Source organism: Aptenodytes forsteri, unplaced genomic scaffold (assembly GCF_000699145.1).
Source record: "Aptenodytes forsteri isolate BGI_AS27 unplaced genomic scaffold, ASM69914v1 Scaffold242, whole genome shotgun sequence".
Classification (NCBI taxonomy): domain Eukaryota; kingdom Metazoa; phylum Chordata; class Aves; order Sphenisciformes; family Spheniscidae; genus Aptenodytes; species Aptenodytes forsteri.
Window position 1 is genome coordinate 3,716,167 of NW_008795253.1, and position 22,738 is coordinate 3,738,904.

At 37.9% G+C, this 22,738-nt stretch overlaps 1 protein-coding gene across 2 annotated transcripts in view; it reads right to left on the bottom strand.

Moving 5' to 3' along the window:
- The window catches only part of KCNIP4 (potassium voltage-gated channel interacting protein 4), a 56,890-nt gene extending 44,311 nt beyond the window's left edge, over nucleotides 1-12,579 (bottom strand). Inside the window, exons 1-2 of one of the 2 annotated variants that reach the window (XM_009279127.1) lie at nucleotides 12,522-12,579; nucleotides 7,017-7,141 (exon numbers count right to left, since the gene is read on the bottom strand). In XM_009279127.1, coding sequence (XP_009277402.1) covers nucleotides 7,017-7,141; nucleotides 12,522-12,573 — 177 coding nt within the window. In that variant the 5' untranslated portion in view covers nucleotides 12,574-12,579. Of the gene's footprint in view, nucleotides 1-7,016; nucleotides 7,142-12,521 lie in introns of those variants that run through there. The other variant, XM_009279128.2, reaches the window with a different exon arrangement.
- Nucleotides 12,580-22,738: the final 10,159 nt, after the last annotated feature.

The following is a 22,738-nucleotide window of genomic DNA, read 5'->3' on the forward strand; positions in this document are numbered from 1 at the left end:
ATGAGAATAGTTGTATTTTATCACATAGAACTTGAATGCTCTAGACAATAAGTAAATGAGCTTTATAACCTATAAAACAAGCTTTCATTAAACTTTCTGTGAGACTTACAAATGCAACATACAGTAATACAATGCTTTCATCAAACCATAATTGAAATGGAAAAATCTTTGAATAAATTAGCATATTTTGAGTTATGTGCAAACGTTTTCTTACACGGATGGGTAGTGTGATGGGGGAACCTATCTTTGAGCTGCAACATTATCAGAGTTATTATCTTACTGTCATTGTTTGTCTCATTTGCTAACAGCAATAGGGAAGAAAGGTATCTTAGAAATGTTGTTTTCCCAATAAATGTCACAAGTATGGAGCTGCCTATTTAAAGCTACAGTATGTATCCAGGGACACTTTTATGCATACATTATTTCAATTTACAATTTCTCTGATATACAGCTGGGTAAGATCAAGGTTCGTCAAAAATTCTTTCACTTTTCCAGGAAAGTCTAGTATTTTCCCAATACAGAGTTTGACAGAATTTTTGAAGAGAATAATCAACCAAAAGTAAAAGATCATTAACATTTAAGTTTAGCACAGGAGCATCTTTTGTGCAGCAAAAGCATTATCTATGTATTTTTAAAAAGGAAACGTGCAATAGCTCAGGGACATTTTTAAAACTGTGAGAGACCTATCGATGGACAAAAGAGAAAGAAAGACCACATGTTGAGTGCATGCTTGATAGTCTGTGCAATTTATTGTGAAGTACCACTTGTACTAGGCCTGCCACAGAGCCATTGGTTTGAAAGGTTAATGACTGCAGCAATCACAATTTCAATTTACAAGAAATGGGATGACAGGAAGCCAAATACAAAATAGAGAGGTCCCACTGTGATGGCAGCTGAGCAACAATTCATCAACAAGAGTGCAGGAACACTGTAAAACCAGAGTGCTGGGGACAACCTTTTGAGCCTGGGGAGGACTTAGGACTTCCTTTAAGCTCATTTTTCAAGGATAGTATAGAAGCTTTAAAATGGCTAAATGACCCAATATAGGCATAAGTTCTCCCTTGGTGCTTTTCCTTGTAATAGTTGCTAGGCCATCTGAAGGTGCTTATCTCACCTCCTTATGGTTGCTTTAGTGTATCTCCTCTTGTATTTTAAATCTTGACCTTGACTACTACCAAAACAGCTGTTGCCAAGATAGGCATTTCAATACTCTTTGGGCCTTTCCTGAAGTTATCCTCTACTTCTTGCTTCCTAGAGCATCAGCTATACTGTAGTGTGATCTGAGACTCTCTGAAGCATTCAGGTGTGTACTTACACACAGAGATGTTATCTCAGGCCCCGTGCTCCTTCTGCTTGAATTACTTTTTGCTGGATTTGGTGTGTAATTTCCCTACGCTGGAAAATCAAATTGATGAAAATATCTTTAAAGGTTTACCTTTTTATTTTTGTGTAAGTAAAAACCACATAATAAATCAAACTTTGTAATCACAAACACTACAGAAATACAGGAGTACTTGCTGCTTTCTCATCTGAAGTCAGTCAGAACTATATGTAAGTAATTTGAAGTCATAAATAATAAATAACTGGACATAAGCTGTGAGAAGTTCTGGTCATCCCTATCTCAGAACAGACATCCTAGAACTAGACAGAATTCAGGGAAATCAGCAGGTTGGAGTGAGATTATATAGACAAAAACTTTTCAGTTAGGAAAAGAAGGGCCTAAGTAGGAAATGTGTTACAGGTGTGTAAAACAGTGAATGTCTTGGAGAAGTAATGGTTACTAATTTTCTCATAGCAGAAATACTATAGTTACCTTATTAAAATAAAAGGCAGCAGGTTTGACACAGAAACGAATCATTTTTCACAGAAGGCATAATTAGGTATGGAGCTAATATCCCACAGGATGCTGTGGATGTCAAAATACCCTGGTAGGTTCAAAAAGTGGTTATCACAGTTTATGGAAGAAACTTTGGTTAAAGTATGTAAAATACAAAGATGCAGTTATAACTTTCAGCACAGGAAGTATTTCAGTAGCAGAATGTAGGGTGACAGAACAGTACGTTAGCGGAATTATCACTCTAAATTCCCCTTATTCTTATATCCTTTCTCTTACCTGGCCACTCTTGAAAACAGGATACTGAGGTAAAGGGACTGAGTACTGCTTTTCTTCTACTTCATCAATTGTTTTTTCTTTATCATGTCTGGGACCTATTTCTTCCTACCATTCTTGCATAAAGACAGAGGGAAAAATGTCCATACTAGAAAGGCTGTTGAAAATATACAGAAAAAAATTCCACTTTGCTTATTCATTACTTTCTGACACACCTAAACCATTATTGTAATATAGAGATACCCAAGTTCTTCAGAAAGAAATCATAGAATGATAGAATGCTTTGGGTTGGAAGGGACCTTAAAGAACATCTAGTTCCAACCCCCCTGCCATGGGCAGGGACACCTTCCACTAGACCAGGTTGCTCAAAGCCCCATCCAACCTGGCCTTGAACACTTCCAGGGATGGGGCATCCACAACTTCTCTGGGCAACCTGTTCCAGTGCCTCACCACCCTCATAGTGAAGAATTTCTTCCTTATATCTAATCTCTCATAGTGAGAATTTCTTCCTTATATCTAATCTAAATCTCCCCGCTTTCAGTTTAGAGCCATTACCCTCTGTCCTATATCACTACATGCCCTTGTAAAAAGTCCCTCTCCAGCTTTCTTGTAGGCCCCCTTCAGGTACTGGAAGGCTGGCTGAAAAACCCCAACTCTCTCAGCCTGTCTTCATAGCAGGGGTGCTCCAGCCCTCTGATCATCTTCGTGGCCCTCCTCTGGACTTGCTCCAACAGGTCTATGTCCTTCTTATATTGGTGAAAATGTCAGTTTTGAACTTATATCTACTATCACCATAGTAGGTATGGAGTTTTGTCCTTTCTAAAGCTTAAAGTTTTGTGTTCATTAAGTTTATTAATATTTGCACTATTACAGATACTTTATCTTCTGGTAGTATTACAGTTTAACTATTGAAAATCTCCCTTTTTTTTTGGCTCTGTATAAGAACAGAGTTGCTCTCTGTTCCTTCTGTAAAGAGATAGGCACTCTGTGGATTTATAGATGGGAAAATGCTGCCTGAAACCAACATTCATGCCTAGACTAGCAAGCAGTAACTAGTTTAACTGATATGGTTGAACTAGCTTAACTACTGCATGTTGATTCCAAATATCAAGTGCTCACATAGCAATAGTTATTCTACAGTTCATTGGTGATACAAATACAGCAAAAATCCATATATACGGCATAATTCTGTTGAATCAATGAGAGCACATGGAGTGACTAAGCCAGCTGATTCTAGCTATGTTGCCTTTAGGACCCCAGTCTGCACTACAGGTCTTTTGAGCTCCCGCCAGTGCACCGTGCAATGCTGATGCTACTGTGCTGTGGGACTTTGTAAATTTAGTCTAACAGGAGCATAATGTCAGCAGAGCTACAGCAACTTAAATTAATGCCTTAACATATCTTGCTTTATATAATTAAATTGTTGAAGAGAGAGTAAGACAGGCAAACATCAGGTGAAAAGCATAAAGCACAGAGGTAGGATCCGCACAAGTTTTGATGGTGTCATGTTAAAGATGTGTGTCGGTGTGTTTCATTAAATATTTTCAGTGGAGTTTCCTTCCTAGTGGAATGATTAAACAGAATATCACAGAATCCCATAATGGCTGAGGTTGGCAGGGACCTCTGGAGGTCATCTGGTTCCACCCCCCTGCTCAAGTAGGGCCACCTAAAGCAGGTTGCCCAGGACCGTGTCCAGATGGCTTTTGTATATCTCCAAGGAGGGAGACTCCACAACCTCCCTGGTCAAACTGTACCAGTGCTCAGTCACCCTCACAGTGAAACAGTATTTCCTGATGTTGAGAAGGAACCTCCTATGTTCCAGTTTCTGCCCATTGCCTTTTGTCCTGTCTCTGGGCACCACTGAAAACAGCCTGGCTCTGTCTTCTTTACACCATCCCTTCAGGTATTGATATACATGATAACATACACATTGATGAGATCCCCCCTGAGCCTTTGCTTCTCCAGGCTGATCAGTTCCAGCTCTCTCAGCCTTTCCTTATAAGAGAGACGTGCCAGTCCCTTTAGTCATCTTTGTGACCCTTCATTGGACTCTCTCCAGCATGTCCGTGTCTTTCCTGTACTGGGGAGCCCAGAACTGGACACAGCACTCCAGGTGTGGCCTCATCACTGCTGAGTAGAGGGGAAGAATCACCTCCCTCGACCTGCAGGCAATACTTTGCCTAATGCAGCCCAGGATACCATTTGCCTTCTTTGCCACCAGGGCACATTTCTGGCTCACGTTCAACTTGGTGTCCACCAGGACCCCCAGGTCCTTTTCTGCAAAGCTGCTTTCCAGCTGGATAGCCCCCAGTATATATATCGGTGCATGAAGCACACACATGAAGCACACAGGGGTGGAGATATTGGCAGGATAGTGTTAAGCTGGATCAGAAGGAAGGGAAGCGAGAAGGGAGGTGGCCTGTGGCAGACAGAAGTGGATGACTGAGCACTGTCAAGGGGAGACCATCTAAGCGCATACCATGGGAGGCACTGTAATGCCATCCTGTATCAGTACCCACCAAAGCCGCTCAAACTGTATTTGGTAAAACCTAAATACGTGACAGGAAAGATGAACTAATCCACATAGGCAAGCTGCTCATAGAGCTGTAGAGCATTTTGCAGTAGAAACTGATAAATATGAGAAACAAAACAAACTCCAACTCAATTGAAAGTTTTGAAATCCCTCATTTCTGAAGCCCAATGCTTGGGCTAAAGACTACTACTTTAAATTGATTTACGTTTATAACAGTCACCAGCCCTAGGCATGCTTTACAGCATTTTTGAAAGTAAATGATACTTTTGCAATTATATTAGACACAAAAAACCCTGAAGTTCATGCTCATTAGCTCTAAATAGTCAAAGATATTTATACACGCATGTCTTGAATTATCATATACTGATAAGGAAATGAAACACCTGAATAAAGATGTATTACCATGTATTACCATTGACACTGCTTTGAAGTAAGTAGAACTTACATCTTAGAACACAAAAGCATATGAAGAGCTGGAATTCCTCTTTTCAAAAAATGGTAAAACAGTAATCAATTAAAATCCTTTCTTATAACTTATTCTCTTTTTCCATACCTCATTTTATGCAGAGAATTATCAAGGTCCTTAATTTCTGAGACTCTAAAAATAATTATTCTTAGAGAAACAGAGAGAAGGCTTATTTTATCCACTATACTTTGTACCTTTTTGCCTTAGATAATTAGGAACATTAGTTCATGAATTGCAATACCTAGGGAATACTGTCATTAGCAGGGGAATGTTCTCTGGTACCCTGAGGAAATGAAAAGCTTTTAAGAGCAATCACTGTTAATCACTAACATGCCAACATTATATACCTTCTGGAACTGAGGATGATATATAGACAGGACACATTAAGTAACCCTGTACTTTACTTGCATTGTAGGCTTTTGATAAAAATGTAGTTTTAAAACATCCATTTTCATGGCTTGCTTTCACTACAAAATACATGATATCTAAGAATTCTGTAAGATTTACACTTCTTCTTTTACAAGCTATTGAAAACCTTCTCTCTGATTCCATAGTTGAGCTTCATTGTGCTTTTAGCATTATTATACTTTGTTACACAATTTCACTTGAGTGGTAAATGCCAAGGGCAAGAAGAAAGCCCTTTTGTAAGGGTGAAAGAAAAACTAAATCAAAAGGTGATAAATGCAATTAAATTTATTTTTACCTCCAGCTCAGCAGGAGACTTAGCACCCGAACAGTTGCAGTACTCATAACTGAGTACATAGATTAACATTACACACTCATGATTTGCAAGCAATTGCTATTTTTCAGGTTTTTTTAATATCAAGTATTTTCTATCCAGTGTTAATGGCATATAATATCCTACAGAAGTGTTAATCACATGAAAGATAGAATAAAACAGAGAGAAAAAGGCTATTTTCTTAAGAAAGCAGGGCTTTTTTTGTATAGTATTAAAAAAATGAGGGGCAGCTCTTCCTTTTGGTATAGAGCCAGAATTTAATACTACTTAGTAAAATCTTTTTGTTAGTATTTTCTATCCAATGTTAATGGCATATAATATCCTACAGAAGTGTTAATCACATGAAAGATAGAATAAAACAGAGAGAAAAAGGCTATTTTCTTAAGAAAGCAGGGCTTTTTTTGTATAGTATTAAAAAAATGAGGGGCAGCTCTTCCTTTTGGTATAGAGCCAGAATTTAATACTACTTAGTAAAATCTTTTTGTGTCTTATTTCTCTGCTGTACTAACCATGGGTCCCTTACATGCCAGCACCAAGCCCAGCACCACAGGACAGCAAGTACACACTGGAAAAGGAGGCAGACTGCATTCGTGCACTGGGGTCCTCAGTGGGGATCCCCGCCAACTAAAAACAGTGGACCTGCCAATAGAGCACATATATCAGCAAAAAAAATCACAAATGATGACTCCCAGTAAAGGGATCTGACAAGTTTATATAATTGGGGAGCTAGGAAGGACTGAAGAAGTCATCTACTGCTGTCCACCTAACAAAAAATTCCTCCAGTGCAATTTATGCCAATTACTTCTTGTGATAGCTATTGTGAACACAAAAATCAAAATCTTTCTTCTCACTGACCAAATTCTTCAGGACTTCCGTTCTCTCCCATTATTTCATCTTTAGACAAACAACTCCAACACAATTTTCAATCTGTCCTTGAACAAAGTCCTACTATACTAAGTTATAATTATTCTCTTCTGGATGCTTTCTAATTTATCTGCATCTTTTGGTCATTAAATGGCTCAGTTGTTGCAGAGTGGTTATTTCCTCACCTGACCAGACATGCAGTATTTAGTTACTGAATCCCATGAGCTCCATTGCCAGTCATACTGCTGAGATTGCAGTGGCCTATCCTGTAAATGGATAGTAAATTCAAAAAGGAAGTGCTTACATTCTTGAAACCTCTATATAAGATCTGAAGTTCCTTCTTTGTGAATTTACTCTGTGCTTCCAGCAGCTCAAGAGCTTCAGGTCTATGTCGTACTGTGGCCATTTCCATTTCATCTTCTACAGTGTCTGCAGAACACAAGAGACAGAGAAGGAAAGCTCAACAAGAAATACAGGATACAGAAATATCTAAGCCTTGCAGAAAAAAAGAAAGTTAAATGACATTCTTCTAAAGAACGGCTTTTGCAGCTTTAAAGACAAATAGCATGTTCATTTTGAACTCACTGTCTGCTTCAGTGGCTGCACATAGCATGGAACAGCAGTGATGATCCAGCAGCCTGGATATTATCACATCAGTACAAATAGCAATAAACTGGAAAGCCAATGTTACGCAAGGGCATGCATGACACATTCAGAATGACTTTTCTGTTTCTACAACTCTCTGAGCAAAAAAAACAATTTTATAAAAATTTAGTGACTCCAGAATACTGGAAATTTTCCCTTGGTTAGTTAATGGATGTGAATTCACTGTATCAGACTGGGTTTCTCAGTGTTCTCCTTTTACCATGAAGTTGTGCTTTGGAAAGTGTGTGAGACTGATGTTGCACGTTCAACAGTACACTTTACTTTGAGTACTGTGTAAAAAACCCTTCAGGGCAACATGATTATTCACGGTGAGCAGCTTAAGTGGGGAACATGAGTATTTTAGTGACCTCATCATTACGTGCATAAGAATCTGGATATACACATTTAAGACTTACAGCTGAGTGCAGCCCTAAAAGAATGTGAGATATTAATGCATTTTTTTCCAGGTAGAGTTTTAAAAGTGAAAGTTCAATAAAATAGCTAAAGAAACTTACAGTATGTATTTTTATATGGGGTGCCAGCCATATAACTGATCAAAAATATGAATGTGTGCATCTGTTTTTAAGTACTCCCAGCATTAAACAGTTTATGTAGTACTCCAGATTAATTTAATCAAATCACTGCCTTATTCTGGTTTAAGAGTTATACCAACTATAGAAATGTAACTTGAGAGAAAACAAACATGCATAATTGTCACTTCTACAATGCTGAAGATATATATTTTATTTCATTTCATCGTGGTGTGGGACTCTGCATTCTTAAAGTTTTATTCAGTTCAATTTTCATAAGAGCACAATATTAGGATACTCCATTAAAACAGTATTATGCTTACATCTTCACATATTTTTGTTCTGCTGCAATGCAGTAATAATAACTTTCAGCTGCTTAGGAGAAATCTGGCATCAGAAGATACAGTTCAGCTTAACAAAAAATGAACAACCTTTAAATAGATATAATCATAATATATAAACTATTTGGATAAATCTTCACAAAATTGCAGGGCCTTGTCTTTTCTCCTGTCAAAGAGATGTTGCTGTTAGCACTTATCTGAGGAAGATGATCTCCCAGATGATCTCAGTGTCACCTGCGTTCTTATCTCAGAATGTCCATTGTGTACTGGTTTATGGAAAACTATAATATGTTTCTCTTTAATTTTTCTTTATAGATTATCTCATATGACTTGTAGGCCACTACCATCTTTGTGAAAACTTCCAATCTAAATGCTCTTGACAAAAACCCCAACAGACACAACTTTACATTGACCTTATGATGTCTGATAATAGTTTTAAAGGGCCAGTATCTGAACTCACAAGATTATAAGAAAATTTCAGCTCTCTTCTTTAATAAGACACTCTGAGGTGCAAAAAGGAAGTCTTGAAAATCCTGCCTTTATAGATGAAATTCGAATAAAGTAGTTCCAGTGTTAAGAAGCTGTCTTCTCAATTTATGGAAGGTGTAGCAACATTCTTGAGTCCCATTTTAATTCTGCATAAGAACATCCAGGATTTATTTTGCACAGTTTCTAAAGCATTTCCATCATCTCTTAAGGGATTAAACTTTTATATTCTCTATATAGTCACTAAAGTCTCTATAACAATGTCACGCTGTAGATATGCAGCCGAATTTTTTTTGTCAACTGCAAGTCAACACTAGGTGCTTATACTAAATTGACAAAAGAATCAACCTGAGAATAAGTATTGTTGAAAAGTCACTTAAGTGTTTTATATGCCAAGAGCAATTGTTTAGACAGAAAGAGACTTAACTGGAAATGAGCTCTCTAAGCATCCATTTGTGAAACATCTGGCTACCTAGAGAGACATCTACAAGCTTTTCTAGAAGTCAAATGAATACACACAATAAATGTGAGGCTAGAGATAAAGGCCAGACAACGTGATGCTGAGCACAATGTTCGGTATATCCTTAGTAATAAACATTTATATTGTGTTTTAATGATTCGGTGAGAAGGTAGAAGACTGCAGTGTGGTGATGATATTGTCTTTCTGTTAATGAAAAGGTTCAGTATAACAGTCTTTTCACACTCTATTTCTGTAGTCTCTTATAGATATAAATAATAAAAAAATATGATCACCATAAACTTCCTTATAATGTGCCAACTATGCTGATTAAAATACTACAGCATTCATGAGTCACTTGCAGGGTTTTAATTTTTTTCTTCACACTTATGGCTACCGTTATCTAGACTGGAAAGAAAATCTATACTTTAAAATATGCAGTGAAAATATGTGAAAATATGTCTATTTCTAAACCTTAATGATTTCTGTGGCATTAATAAAAAATTAGTTATTTCAGTTCTCTAGTTTCTTCAGCCTAAGAAAGTTAGGGGGTTTTGGGTTTTTTTTATAAAAGGCTAACACATGTAAACTGAAAAACAGAAACAAGTTCATATTGGCTCATTAATATATTAAACAAAATATTCTTACTGATTTCATTAATAAGTAGCTTTCTTCTAGCTAAATAGTAAAGACAGTTTTTAATGCATTTGCCACAGGAGCTATGCTTTGAACCTTTCGTTGTTCATTAAAGAAGAAAAGGGTAAAAGCAATGCAAAAAGCAGACATACTCTTCAAATAATGGCAGTTGGAGAAGCATGCCTAAAGTTAGGGCTCAGTTCATATCTGTAAAAAATGTGCACATGCATTTGCCTGCACAAACCCCAAATTATAGCTCTCCTATCGATTTAATAACTGCATGCACACATGCTTTTCATTTCCAAAACCATTCTTGAGTCTAGTCCTATCTCTAGCACATGCATTTAAACATTTAGCTAAGGAAGGATGGATTTAAGTTTAGGCTTACTTTAGGGCTCAGTTCATATCTGTAAAAATTGTGCACATGCATTTGCCTGCACAAACCCCAAATTATAGCTCTCCTATCGATTTAATAACTGCATGCACACATGCTTTTCATTTCCAAAACCATTCTTGAGTCTAGTCCTATCTCTAGCACATGCATTTAAACATTTAGCTAAGGAAGGATGGATTTAAGTTTAGGCTTACTAGGCTAAAGCACACAAATAAGAAAAAGCATTCTTTGACATGCTTTGTTCAATGGGAATGCTGAAATAAGATTTTATTTATGCAAGTAACCTTTTTCTGCACATATTGATAGAAGTTAAGCACAGAGTGCAAATTCAGGCTACGTATATTTCAACAAATTACTTGTTTTAAAAATATTCCCCTTAAAATTTCTAAGGAGTTCACATTATGTGGTTGTTATTGTCGGTAGTACTGGCTTCATTCCTAGTACATTACAATGTTGCTTCTTTCATGCTAGCACATTATGTCAAAATGGGATAATAACAATGTTATTCTTATTTAAGATAATATTTTCATTTAATATAACATTCTTACTTAACAGAGTATTTAATTATTGACAAGAGTACAGAGAAAAATGCTGAATGCATCTTTTTCTACTATTTGGTTCTCAAATATGAAATATTCAATGCAAGTTTTATTTTGACTTCTCCTCTGGCTTATGAAACAAACACTTTCAGCAAGAAAATACAAGTTTTGCATGGTCAAGCTCACTAAGACTGACTCGGAATATTTTTGTGTTACTTGTGCAGACAAAAAGCGTGCACAGAAATGTGCAAGAAATAAGGATGTGTTGCCCTATAACCATCCTCAAACAAACAGATTAAACCTTCTATTCCTTCTATTCTATTTCCTTTTTCTATTCTGTGCCCCATCCCTGGAAGTGTGCAAGGTCAGGTTGGATGGGGCTTCGAGCAACCTGATCTAGTGACCCATGTCCCCACCCATGGCAGGGGGGTTGGACTAGGTGATTTTAAAGGTCTCTTCCAATCCAAACCATTCTGTGATTCTACAATTCCTTTTATAGTCTAAGGCTATATTACGCAGGTCACGTAGCTGAAAGCAACTTCTACATAATGAATTACTATCAGGTAACATGACAGTAACTGACCTTTTTAAGCTACCCTATTTTCAAGTAAAACGCATCAGTTGAAGCCACCATGGAAAAGTCACTGTGAATCCATATCTTTAGCCCTTTTCATCTTTGAGGTCTCAAATACTTAGAAAGGAAAGCAAGTACCAGTCGTCTTTGTAGAGGAGTATATGAAAGGTAGTGAAGTGGGCTAGCAAAAAGAAAGCCTAGATCCATACCACTGAAGTCTAGGCACTTAATAGGGGCCTGTGTTTGTAACCAAGTTGCCTCGGGTTGTCCTATAATCACTGGACACAAGGAACTGCTCTTGGAGGCGTTTTTTTACCTTAGATTGATCGATATGCTTTATCAGAAGAGCATACAGGAAGCACAGGGACCACTCAGCTTCTAATTTTAGGTGCTCAGATTAGTGCCTAGAATTAAACCAAATTAATCTAGACTGATTTGGGTCCACAGGCATATTTTAAAATCAGTTATAGTAGCCAATTTATATAGGAAGACATTAGTGTTTACTATAATTAATCTCTATCTAGGTATAGATCTATATGTATGTATGTATGTATGTATCTATGTATGGATCTTCCTCTCTTTCTCCCTCCCTCCCCCTATTTTTATCTGTTAGCTACCCTGGAGAGATTTTATTTCCTCACAGCATATCAAGACATTAAAGGTAGCGTCACTGTGCTTTTCCTTTATCTCTGCATTCACATACTTTTTTTTTTTCAGTCTCATTATTATTTTTCTTTCAGACACATACTTTAGGTCTCATTCCCTAAATAGTTTGATGTTACATAGTCAAAACCTGCAGGGCCAAGCCTTTCCACCCAGACCAGTACTGCTGATACTATCCTATATATTGGATAGCAAGAACACACAGACACGTGCACACATGTACACAAAAAGACACCATTTTTCAAATACATTGAGAGCAGGTATTTAATTTAACCAGTGAGACACTTCTCAGCTAGCTTGCAGAGCATAAGTGCCAACCCAGCAGCTCCTATGCGGCAGACCCTGGCACTGGTATCTTGCCATTCTGCTCTGCACCGACAAATCTGTTACCAGCCCACAAATCTGTTCATCACTTCCTTTTAAACCTCAACAGAGCATACGAGTACTTCAGCAGATATCTTGTCTCTCAAATGAGCAGTTAATGAAAGTATAACTTTTGATGCATGCAAACCTAAAAAAAAATCAAATGAGAAATAAAACTTGCTTTGAGTAACAGGAGATGTCGTTTTGGCAGCCGAGCAGGGCAAGAGCTTCATAAGTCGCTCTTTAATGCTGCGTTTGGTACTGTTCTGAGCGTAGAGGAAACCTAAAAAATATATTATCAGGACTGTTAACATAGGCTTGAGAACAATTTCTGTACATGCTGCAGAGTTCATCATTATATCAGAATCCTGATGGGAAAAGGCCAAACAGATGGCAGCCATCCTGAATTGCAAAGGGCAACCAGAATTTTTGAACAGGACAACAAAACTGTTTTGTTTTTGTGTCTTTCCAATAAAGGGAATTTTTTTTTTATATGTGCATCTCTTGTAAAGTTCTTATAACCCACTTTAAAACCACTAACAGACTAACAGAGAAGTATCAGATTATGTATTTGAAACAACACAAGGTAAGAGTGCTTGTAAAAATTTTAATGTTAAAATATTTTAAAAACTTTTAAGTATATTTGATTTTGAAGTTTCATATGGAAAACAAAACCAAAACCAAATAAAATCTAAAGATATCTTTTGTTGTCCTTTCTGGCAGTTTTCTAGTTCCACGGCTGAGTTTTCCCATATAATTCATTCAGCAATTGTGATAACCAACCTGGTACTTTTGCCTTTTCTGAATATTAAAATACCAACCATGATGTGTAGCCAGTCTCCCTTCTCTTTAATATTTAGCATTCTACATATATATATGAAAATATTATTTATATTTCATCTTTAAATACTGACATGTCTGAATAGTTGATGTTCATGTGCCATAAAGCAGGTGAACAGCATTACCCTTATTTACTGTGAAGGAAATTGTCGGAGTAACTGCCTGTGAGGTGTAACTAACCATTTTATACAAAATGGGTGATACAAGCAAGCATCTCCTGGATGGATATTTGCTGCAAATGACAGACTTAACATCTGTAAAACAGTTGAGTAAATGATTTATGTTCCTGAGAAAAGTAGAGCTCGGTTTGGACATTATGCAATTCCTGCACTTTTCATCTCGACTATATGCGCTCAAACACAAACGCTGCTCTGCGATGGCTCTTGCTACAACAGCAAGAATGCAAAACAGACGGGGCAAGAAATGAAAGACACGACTGACACCAGGATAATCCTGGGTTATCCCCACTACTGTACTTGTGCTGAATACTGATGTTAGTGACATGATGTAGAATGGTTTCCTCTCTGTCACCAAACCAGACAGAGTGGGAACCTCCCACCTGTAACACTAAGTGGAACTTGTAGGGAATCGTGAGAAAGTATGTACTTGTATTTGGGAACAGGAGGAGAAGGTGACAAGGCTTTAAGGATATTAAGCTTTGTAAATGAAAGAAAAAATATTTCTCTGTTTGCACACAAGTAAAACATTGAAGGGAATGAAATTAAAGAAATGGGAAAAAACAGGAAAGACTCAACCGCAGCCTTAAAAAGTCAACCAACTATTACCAGGCAAATTCTGCCTCTGCGAGAACAGCAGCTCTGGTGAATGGACAAAACAATCCAGCTTCAGCACAAGGTCAAATGAACCTAAATGACCATCTCTGGAAATGTCAAAACTTTTTCATACAAATAATAAGAATAAATACACTTATAATCTGTAGCACTTAACCATCAGCTCAACTCAGAAACACTGTGCAGGTAAATGCATAAAACAAAAGACAATCTGTGATCTGATGGGTATCTCAAACTCCATATTTTTAGTCTGAGTACAAAACCTGACCCTTTAAATGTATACCTTGTGGTCTCAGCTGGCAGTTTCTGCACTATCATGCTATGCTTGTACTGTAGGTATCTGAACACAAAATTTGTTTATCTTAAAGATTTTTTTATTTATTAGGAATTCTTCTAGCATAGACATGATCTAGAAATATTTACTTCTATTTTGTTAATTTGAGTTAAGATTTGCAAAGGTTTACTGTCCATGTATTACTTACATAACAATATAGGTCCACAACCTATGTAATTACTGAAGATGTATACAGTGCTTTGCAAAACCTAAAGGGATGTATTATTTCCAAAGAGTTTGAAGCTCAAAGCCTTGAGTAAGCAAACAATTTTGCTACTTTTATGCTCACACAAAAGCTCACAGAATTCAATGCAAACCATATGGGCTTTGCAGTGGTATGATCAAGGTCAAAAATAAAATGAAATATATGGGAGAAAGTAATATCAGGGGAGTAACTTAGGAGGACAGTATAATTTTTGTACTCACTTCTGGCAGGTAATTTAAAATGTTGACACTAAGATCAGGGCAGAGGTGAAGGAATTGGTTTATCTTCTCACAGTATGAGGAAGCAGCACGGAAGCTTTTCGCTCCCAGTGGCTGCAGTCAGTTTATTCTGCAGCTATTGCAGTACACCGTCGTGACCTCCTGATCAGTACTACAGCTTTCAATGTGATTTTTCATGAGTAAAGGACTACTTAATACAGCGAAAACATCTTGCACACTGGGCCTATGCTGAGTCAGTGTTTAATACACAGTGAAACACTAAAAGTGTTAATTAAGATGAAATTTTGTAATAATTTCTGTGAATTCTGTAGCTATTCATCCAGTTCAAAACAGGTTGAGGAAAAAGCTGTGGCCATTAAGAAGCTAATTAATCTAAGCTAGGTTAAAATTTATTATATGGTAAGAGATTCTTATCGTATTACCGATCTTCAAAATGGCTGTTCATGAAAAGATGAAGAGCCATGAAGCACCAACACACTGATAATGATGGACTGATGCTGCTTCCTTCAAACTTCTAGAATAGAATAATAGTAATTCTTAGCCTGCAAATGGATATTCAGAAGAAGCTGAATTTTCCAAACTCTCCTTGACTTTTTTTTTTTTTAATAATTTGTTGACTAGAGATTTCATAGCTGTTATCCCTAACCCAATCAGCCACAAACTCCTCTGGGCTAAGTGTGAAGGTTCTTCAAATTCAGGTTAGTTAACTGGTGCTGCTTGCTCTTGGGTTTGATAATTTGTTCCTCTGAAATGAAAATAAACTGTGAGACACACTTTTCCCTAGAATTCACTATGGGAGTGTCCTAGAACTCATCTCCATATGACACCACCTGGAATTGTGGGTGATTGTTCCAAGAGGTGCTCATGCTTCACAAAACATTCTGTAACTGGAGCATGGCTTACGTATTCTTGTATCGAGGTACTGCTGTACTGATGTATGTGCTGCATATAGATATTGGGCATACTAGACATCCTTTAGGAGTGACTGCTATTTAGCATGATTTGTATCTGTAGTTGCAACTGATAAATGAACCAAGGCTTAAAACTCTGATTTACAGATATTTAAATTAGAGAACTATAACTCTACAATTTTATTAATAAAAGTTTAATATGGAGAGTACCATGCATATACGTGGTCAGTACAATTGTTTTCTGAATTGCTACTTTTAAAAATCATATTTGGCCAAAAGCATCCAGATCATTGTTATGTGTGTGACCTAGTCACTCCAATATCACAATGTTGACAGGCTGGTGTAGATCTGACACTAATGGTTACAAAGAAATACACAAAGAAGCAGAAAAAAATTTCTTCATTAAATAACAAATTAATATAGTCATAAAAGACTTTAAAAGATAAGGAAAAAGGATGCATTAGAATATAAAATTTATTATTGAGAAATTATAAGTGATTTATAAACGACCATATATTCCTAATCAGATATATCTATACCTAGGCTATCTTAACTTTTTACATATTTACTTTTCTCAGACGTATGATCCCTGCTTTAGAAAGACAGTACATATTACATATTGCCCTGTTGTTACAGAGACAGGTGAGACTACCCCAGGAAAGACTGTCAAGCCAAGGGATTTTTGCAGGAGTTTTCAGAGGCAAAATATCTCTCTTTCTAAGTGTGATTGTTTTCTTTGCAAATTCTTTGTAGTCAGCATGAAAGCAAGGGCAGGTAGGCCACTTTTTGCTGGTGTAGCAGATAAATCAGATAGTCTGTCTCGCATCCCCACTAAGTGCACAAGATGGACTGTGCTGTGGCTGCCCTTGCCCCCAAAGTCTTGCCCACCTTTCCTGCCTGCAGCAAATGCCCTCTGTTCAAAGCAGCACTCTCCTGCCTTGCTTCCTGCCTCATTGGTGACATTTTGTAATGGGATTTGGGTGATAAATGTCAACCCGGAAGGCACACCCATCTGAGTACTTAAAAGAGCTTTTTGGGCTGGTAATAATTCTATTTAATTGGAAGTTAAAAAACTAGAAACAATTCTCCCAACAAATTCTTCATTCACTCTCAGTGAAAGAGAGAAGTCAGCTGTAAAACTACCTCTTTTTTCCTCCCTCTTTTTCCCTCTGTGTTTTTTTATTATTGTTTACTGTTTTCTTTCTCGAAGTCTTGCTCCTTTATTTGGCAAAGACAGCAGATGAGCTTCCACTGTTTAAGTCTTGCTGCATTTTTTACTCAGCAGTATTACAATTCACTGGCCACATCCACTGCCTTGGCAGTACAGCTAAGCTCCCAGTCATGCTGGAATTTGGATTTTGTTCACTTACAGGATTTTAAGTCTTCCCATGGAAATGGGAAAAATGCCTATGTTGTGTTAGTTCTGAATGTGACCTTATACCTTAGCATAAGGCCTGAAAGCCAAGCTACACAGGTCATTTTCCTAAATCTAAAATTTTGGTAGGAAGTGACAAAGATACTGAAAACCAAAAAAAAAGAAATGCATGAAGTGTTTTGTTGGCATAATAGTTTACGCTCAATTTCAGCTGTATGATGGAATTTCTCCCAGGGCCTTAAGGGCTGGCAGCCCCACTAAGCCTGTTAATGGTTCAGCACAGATGGAGAGGCAAGGGAGACAAAATGAAGTGCAGATTTCATATTCACAGTTCAGGACTTGTGGAAGAGAGCCAAATCAGAGTACGTGTTCCTTCTGTGTAGTGAGTCTGGGAATGAAACAAAATTATGTACAACATAAATATTTATAAGTCTCAGCCTCAGTTCTTTGGAAACACCTGCCGAGGAACTGTGAGTTGTCAGTAGGCTACTTTACAGATCATCAGTATTTTTTGCCAACCCAGGAAAACATTCTTGCCAATCTCATTTGTCTGTACATATGTATTTTTAGTGATTCTTCCTCTACAGCCCCTAACTTTCTGTTTTTCATCTCAAAATACACCTATCAGCTTCACGGACTACTAAAGCCCTAAAAAACACATCAGATCTGCTACAAGGAGAAGCCGTCAATGTATTGAGCTGAAAAAATGGATGGCAGCATTTTAGGGACTACCCTGAAACATGCATTCAAGAGTGAGATTGCTCTTCTTCACTTTAAATTGCCTTGCACATACTGTTTTAAATCAGCCTCCTAATGGCAGACTCAGATTAGGAGCTGGTAGCTACACTTCTCTACTGACAAATTAGAGGTCAGGGTCAATTGGGAAGTCTGGAGGCCAAAAGTACTTGAACATGGATTGAAAATGAAGGATCGAGAACAAGTGGTCTTGTCAAAAACAGTAGCTACAGTTGTACATTTGTGGGATTGGTAAATGGAAAAGGATGAAAGAAGAGAGGGAAAAAAGCTAGTATCACAGCAGAGAAGAAATATAGTGGAGAAGTGTCAAATTATAAAAAAATGTAAAACAGAGAAATGGCCACAATTTTGTCCTTAGAGTCTTCATTAAATTTCCCAAATACAGCTTTATTATTCAGACCATGCATTCCCATGACATACATACAGCTTTTCAGCCTGAAAAACTGCTTATGTTATGAACAGTTTCTATGCAAATGTTTAATGCAAACATTATCTAAAACTGTTATAAACACCTCTAGGAGTGTAAACACTGAAAATCACAGGGAGTTTCTTCAGTGCAAATTCTGAAAATGTACTAGTTTTTCAATACCACTTCATTCATTTAATACCACTTAATACACTTGCACACACAGTCCCAGAGCATGTGTAAAACTAAGGTGGTCCCCTGTGGCAGGAAACATTTTTATACGAGATAATTTGTTTTCTTTAGAAAAATCTCACGTGAAGCAGACCATGTGAGCATATGACAGAATGCACAATGAACCAGATGTGTTTGATTGCAGTTTCCGAACTATGCAATTTCCTTCATTTTTTCCCCTTCTGTTGTTTATGAGAAGACTCATAAACTTATAGAAGTTTTTAACTAACTGTAATATATAAAAATTATCACACAATAAATTACATCAACAGAAAATTAGTTATCTTGTGGGGGTCTAGGAAGGATACAGATTAAGAGGAAGAGGTTTTTAAGTTAGAGGAGAGACCAGATGAAAGGTAGTAGATGGTGCAGAGAAGTTAAAAAAAAAAAAAAGGTAAAAAATCTGTCCAGTATAATAGTTTTAAGTCAGGCTCTTTTACTATCCTGAGCAATAAAACAGTTGTATGTTATTCTCAATGAAATTCCTAATTTAGTATTGCTCAAAGGGATTTTAGAATTGAAATAAAAATGCTGAACTACAGAACTTGACAGCTAACATCTTTTGCATGTAACCTTTTCTAACAGATTTAAAACCTAGTGTGTGAGAAGGAATCAAAAGAGACAAAAGAACTATTTTTTTATTTTTTCATTGGACTTTGATTCAAACTTGTTATATAGCTTTAATGGAATGACAGCTTCTCTCAAAGAAACAAGCAGCAAATATAAACTCTGGGCCAAAGAAAATCTTTATGTGGCTCAAGAATGCTTTATTTCATATTCAGGAAGGACACTCAACTTAGGAAAAGTCACACTGGCTATGTCTGTTCACAAGCAATTTGGTGCAACAGAAATAGATTTGCGATGAAAGCAAGTGATGCTGAGGAACCTGAGATCTTGCAGAAGGCTTGCAGATACAAAGACTGAAGAATAAGTATGTTTTATCACAGCCTAAGCAAGGTAGATACTTCAGTAGCAGTGAAATGGGCCCTAACCCTGGGCAGACTCGTCTGGACACCTCAACGGTAGTGTCCCTAGTCAGTGAAGAACCTGAAGGGATGGCACCAGTGACCAGGGGTGACAGACCCTCCGAGCACTCCCTCGCTTATGGAGCTGGTAGGCTCAGCACAGCAGGCATGGCAGCATGAACCCGTAAAGAAAACCTTCTAAACAGTTTGAATTAATAACTGTGATTAAATAGTGATAACAAACTGAGTTTGTCTGGTTTACTGAAGATTCACTGAGTTTTGTAAAGGAGGAAAACCAACTGATGTTTCAATCAAAATGAAGGATCATTTCTAACTGGAGAACTAAAAAACAGTGATATGCAGTGCCTGTGCTGTGGAATATGAAAGTAGAGAGAGAAGAATACTGTTGTAAAAAGACTAGAGAGAGCAACTGAAGACAAAAAGATGAGTCTATCAAAAGTGAGTGACAGATGATGGAAAGGAATCAAATGGGTGATACTAGATGAGCTAGAATGAAAAAGAAGCGTTCAGCAGAGAAAGGAAAGAGAGAAAAAGCAAAAACGTTAAAAAGGAGTTAAGAATTAGAATGAAAAAGTAAATAGGGAGATATTAAAAATGGTGAGAGACCTTCAAATATTTATTACCTCCATATTTAGCTTCTTATCAAAATTGTGTGCATAATGTATGTGAACATGTACAATGCTGAACTCAGATATGCTTGCATTTCCCAAAGGGCCAGCAGCTGGAGTCAGACTGGGGTGTAGGTGTCCCTGGCCTGTGGTGTCATCTACTGGGGCCAGTTGGGTCTCTGTGCCACCCACTGGAGTGGGTGGGGATCTCAGCCCCAGCTACTGGGGTGGGAGCAGTGTGTCCCCTGAAAAACAGCTACTGGGGGGGTTCAGCATGAGTGAGGGACTCAGCACTGGCAGCCGGAGCGGGTGTGCCTGGTGCTGTCTGCTGGGGGGGGCGAGGGCCTGTATCTTCCCCAAATCATGTGTGCATGGGGTGTCATTCACTAGCAAACCTCAAGTTGGACCAGCCAGTGAGCAGGGGATCCTGGGTCTGGGCAGGGGTATCAGGCAGGGAGAGGGTCTCTGCTGGTATTTGGGTGGGCCCACAAGAGCACGGTGCCTGTGGGACAAGCGTGTGAGTGCGCGCATGTTTGCAGTGAGCACCAAGCTGGACAAGCCAGCGAGGAGAAGACCTGTGGGGCGGGTAAGAGGGACCCGGGATACAGACTGGTTGAACATGCAAATGGAGAAGTAGCAGCCACATCCCTTGGCCTGGGCTGGAGACCCCCAGGCACACTGGGCTGGGCTACAGCAGCCATGAGGAGGAATCCCTGGGCCCTGAGATGCTGGCCACTTATAACATCCCTTAACAAGCATCTCTGTACTTTGTAGCAAAAAGTCTTTTCATACTCATTAGGAAAGTTAGAGAAGACCAGAAAGAGATACTTTTAATGAATAATTTGTGGAGTATACCTTCATAGTGTTCACACTATTATCCAATTATTCTGAGTGGAAATAATTAACCTGCAGTGCTCTAGGCTGTCACTGTAATGCATTTTTTAAATGCTTTATATGAATTTAGTTCTTAAGAGACATGTCTCATTGTGAGCTCAGAGAACTTTCACAAAATGGTGAAATGAAACCAGCGCACGCTTCTCGATTCTGCTGAACTAGCCCCAAGCGAGTCAGCTCTGACCTAGATCGTTCAGGAGTAGGTCACTTCCAAGCCCACTGTCAAAGTCAACAGCAAACTTTCCACAGAGTTCAGTAGGAGCTTACGGAGGAGCTTGTCTGGAGCTTAAGTTTTATATTCCATACTTGAATTGCTAAAATTTTTCTGTAAATTTTGGTGGTTTGCGTAAAGCTCATTTTGATTTGGGGTGATAGTGACATTACACCACATTTGTACAGAAGGCACCAAGCCTTTCTTAAACACTGATAGTCTTCAGTTGCTAAGCTGCCAGTCTTGAGGTAAAGTGCTCTACTTTCCGTTGATGATCTGTATCCTACTTCCATAAAAATAACATTTTTGAACAAGATGGAAAAGGGGCACAACAAAGTGATGAGGAACATACTTTTTGCTTTTGCAGAGATTTAAAGAAACCAAAAATAGTGCCATTCATTAAATGCTTCATTAAAAATACTATAAAGAAGAAATAGAAGAAAAGAGTATCAGTCCTTCCTGTTGATCAACTAGCCTTAAAACCAAGCATAACATAGATGTTTACATTTACATTTCCTTGGTACAGAGCTGAGTTATTATAAATTACTTAATGTAGTTAGATGCAGTGCAGTATTCCTTCTAACAAAGTAGTAAGAGTAGTGTTTTATTTCAAAAGTGTTTTGGTTTCCTTAAGAATGATGTGGCTACTCTTGTAGCTTCTACAACTGTGTGTACAGTTCCCACTTGAAAACTACTTCTAAGCACGCAACAGATGACAGTCTTAACAAGCACTAAGTTAATTAAAAATACCTAGTATGTGCACATGATGAATTTTAGAGGCTGGGTAAGTGTGACAGATTTGCAATTAGGTTGGCTGGGAGTAACAAATACATTCTTGTAAATCCCTTCCTGCATAAAGACCGGTGCATAATTTGTTACACAAACATGCCCTTGTGCCAAAATGCAGAACTTCTACTCAATCTTCTAGTCCATCTTGACTACAGTTGCATTCTGAGACTATAATTAATCTCAGATAGGTTTAAGAATTAATGATCTGGATAGCACTGTTCAAATACTGTCAATTTTTCACTAGTGTTCTAAAAGTCATAGTTAAAGAAGCCACTTTGAAGCAACAAATTCTCCTTAGCGGTGGTGAATGTAAGAACTTAACTGATAAAAATTTCATGTACAGTTTAAAGGCTTATTAAAATTCAGGAGTCACATATTTGCAAATATGTAAAATACTAGGATGCATTTGCGCCATTTTAAATAATGTTTAAATAATTTACAAAGTACAAAAAATGCAAAATTTCTTCCTCCTAGTAAAACTAAGCCTGTGGTTCAATGGCAGACCCGAACTCCCTGAGCTGAGGGTCCCTGACTAGCCCTTTCTTCCCTGACGCCAATGCCCATCACAGAACCACACTGCTTAAGAACAGCCCTTTCCTTTGCAAATCTGGTTCTATTTCCTGATGCAGTTGACAGCACATCTCTGCAAATAATTTTGTCTGCATGCCTGCGGTGGTGATGTATTCGGGAGGGATGAGAATGAATGTTTAACCTGGGAAAGTGGGAGCTTCTTAGGCCTGTGTTGCTGCCAAAGTTCGCATAGTGATGAACCATGATATTATTTTCTACATCACCGAGCTGGGGGGAAGGGGCAGAGTGTTA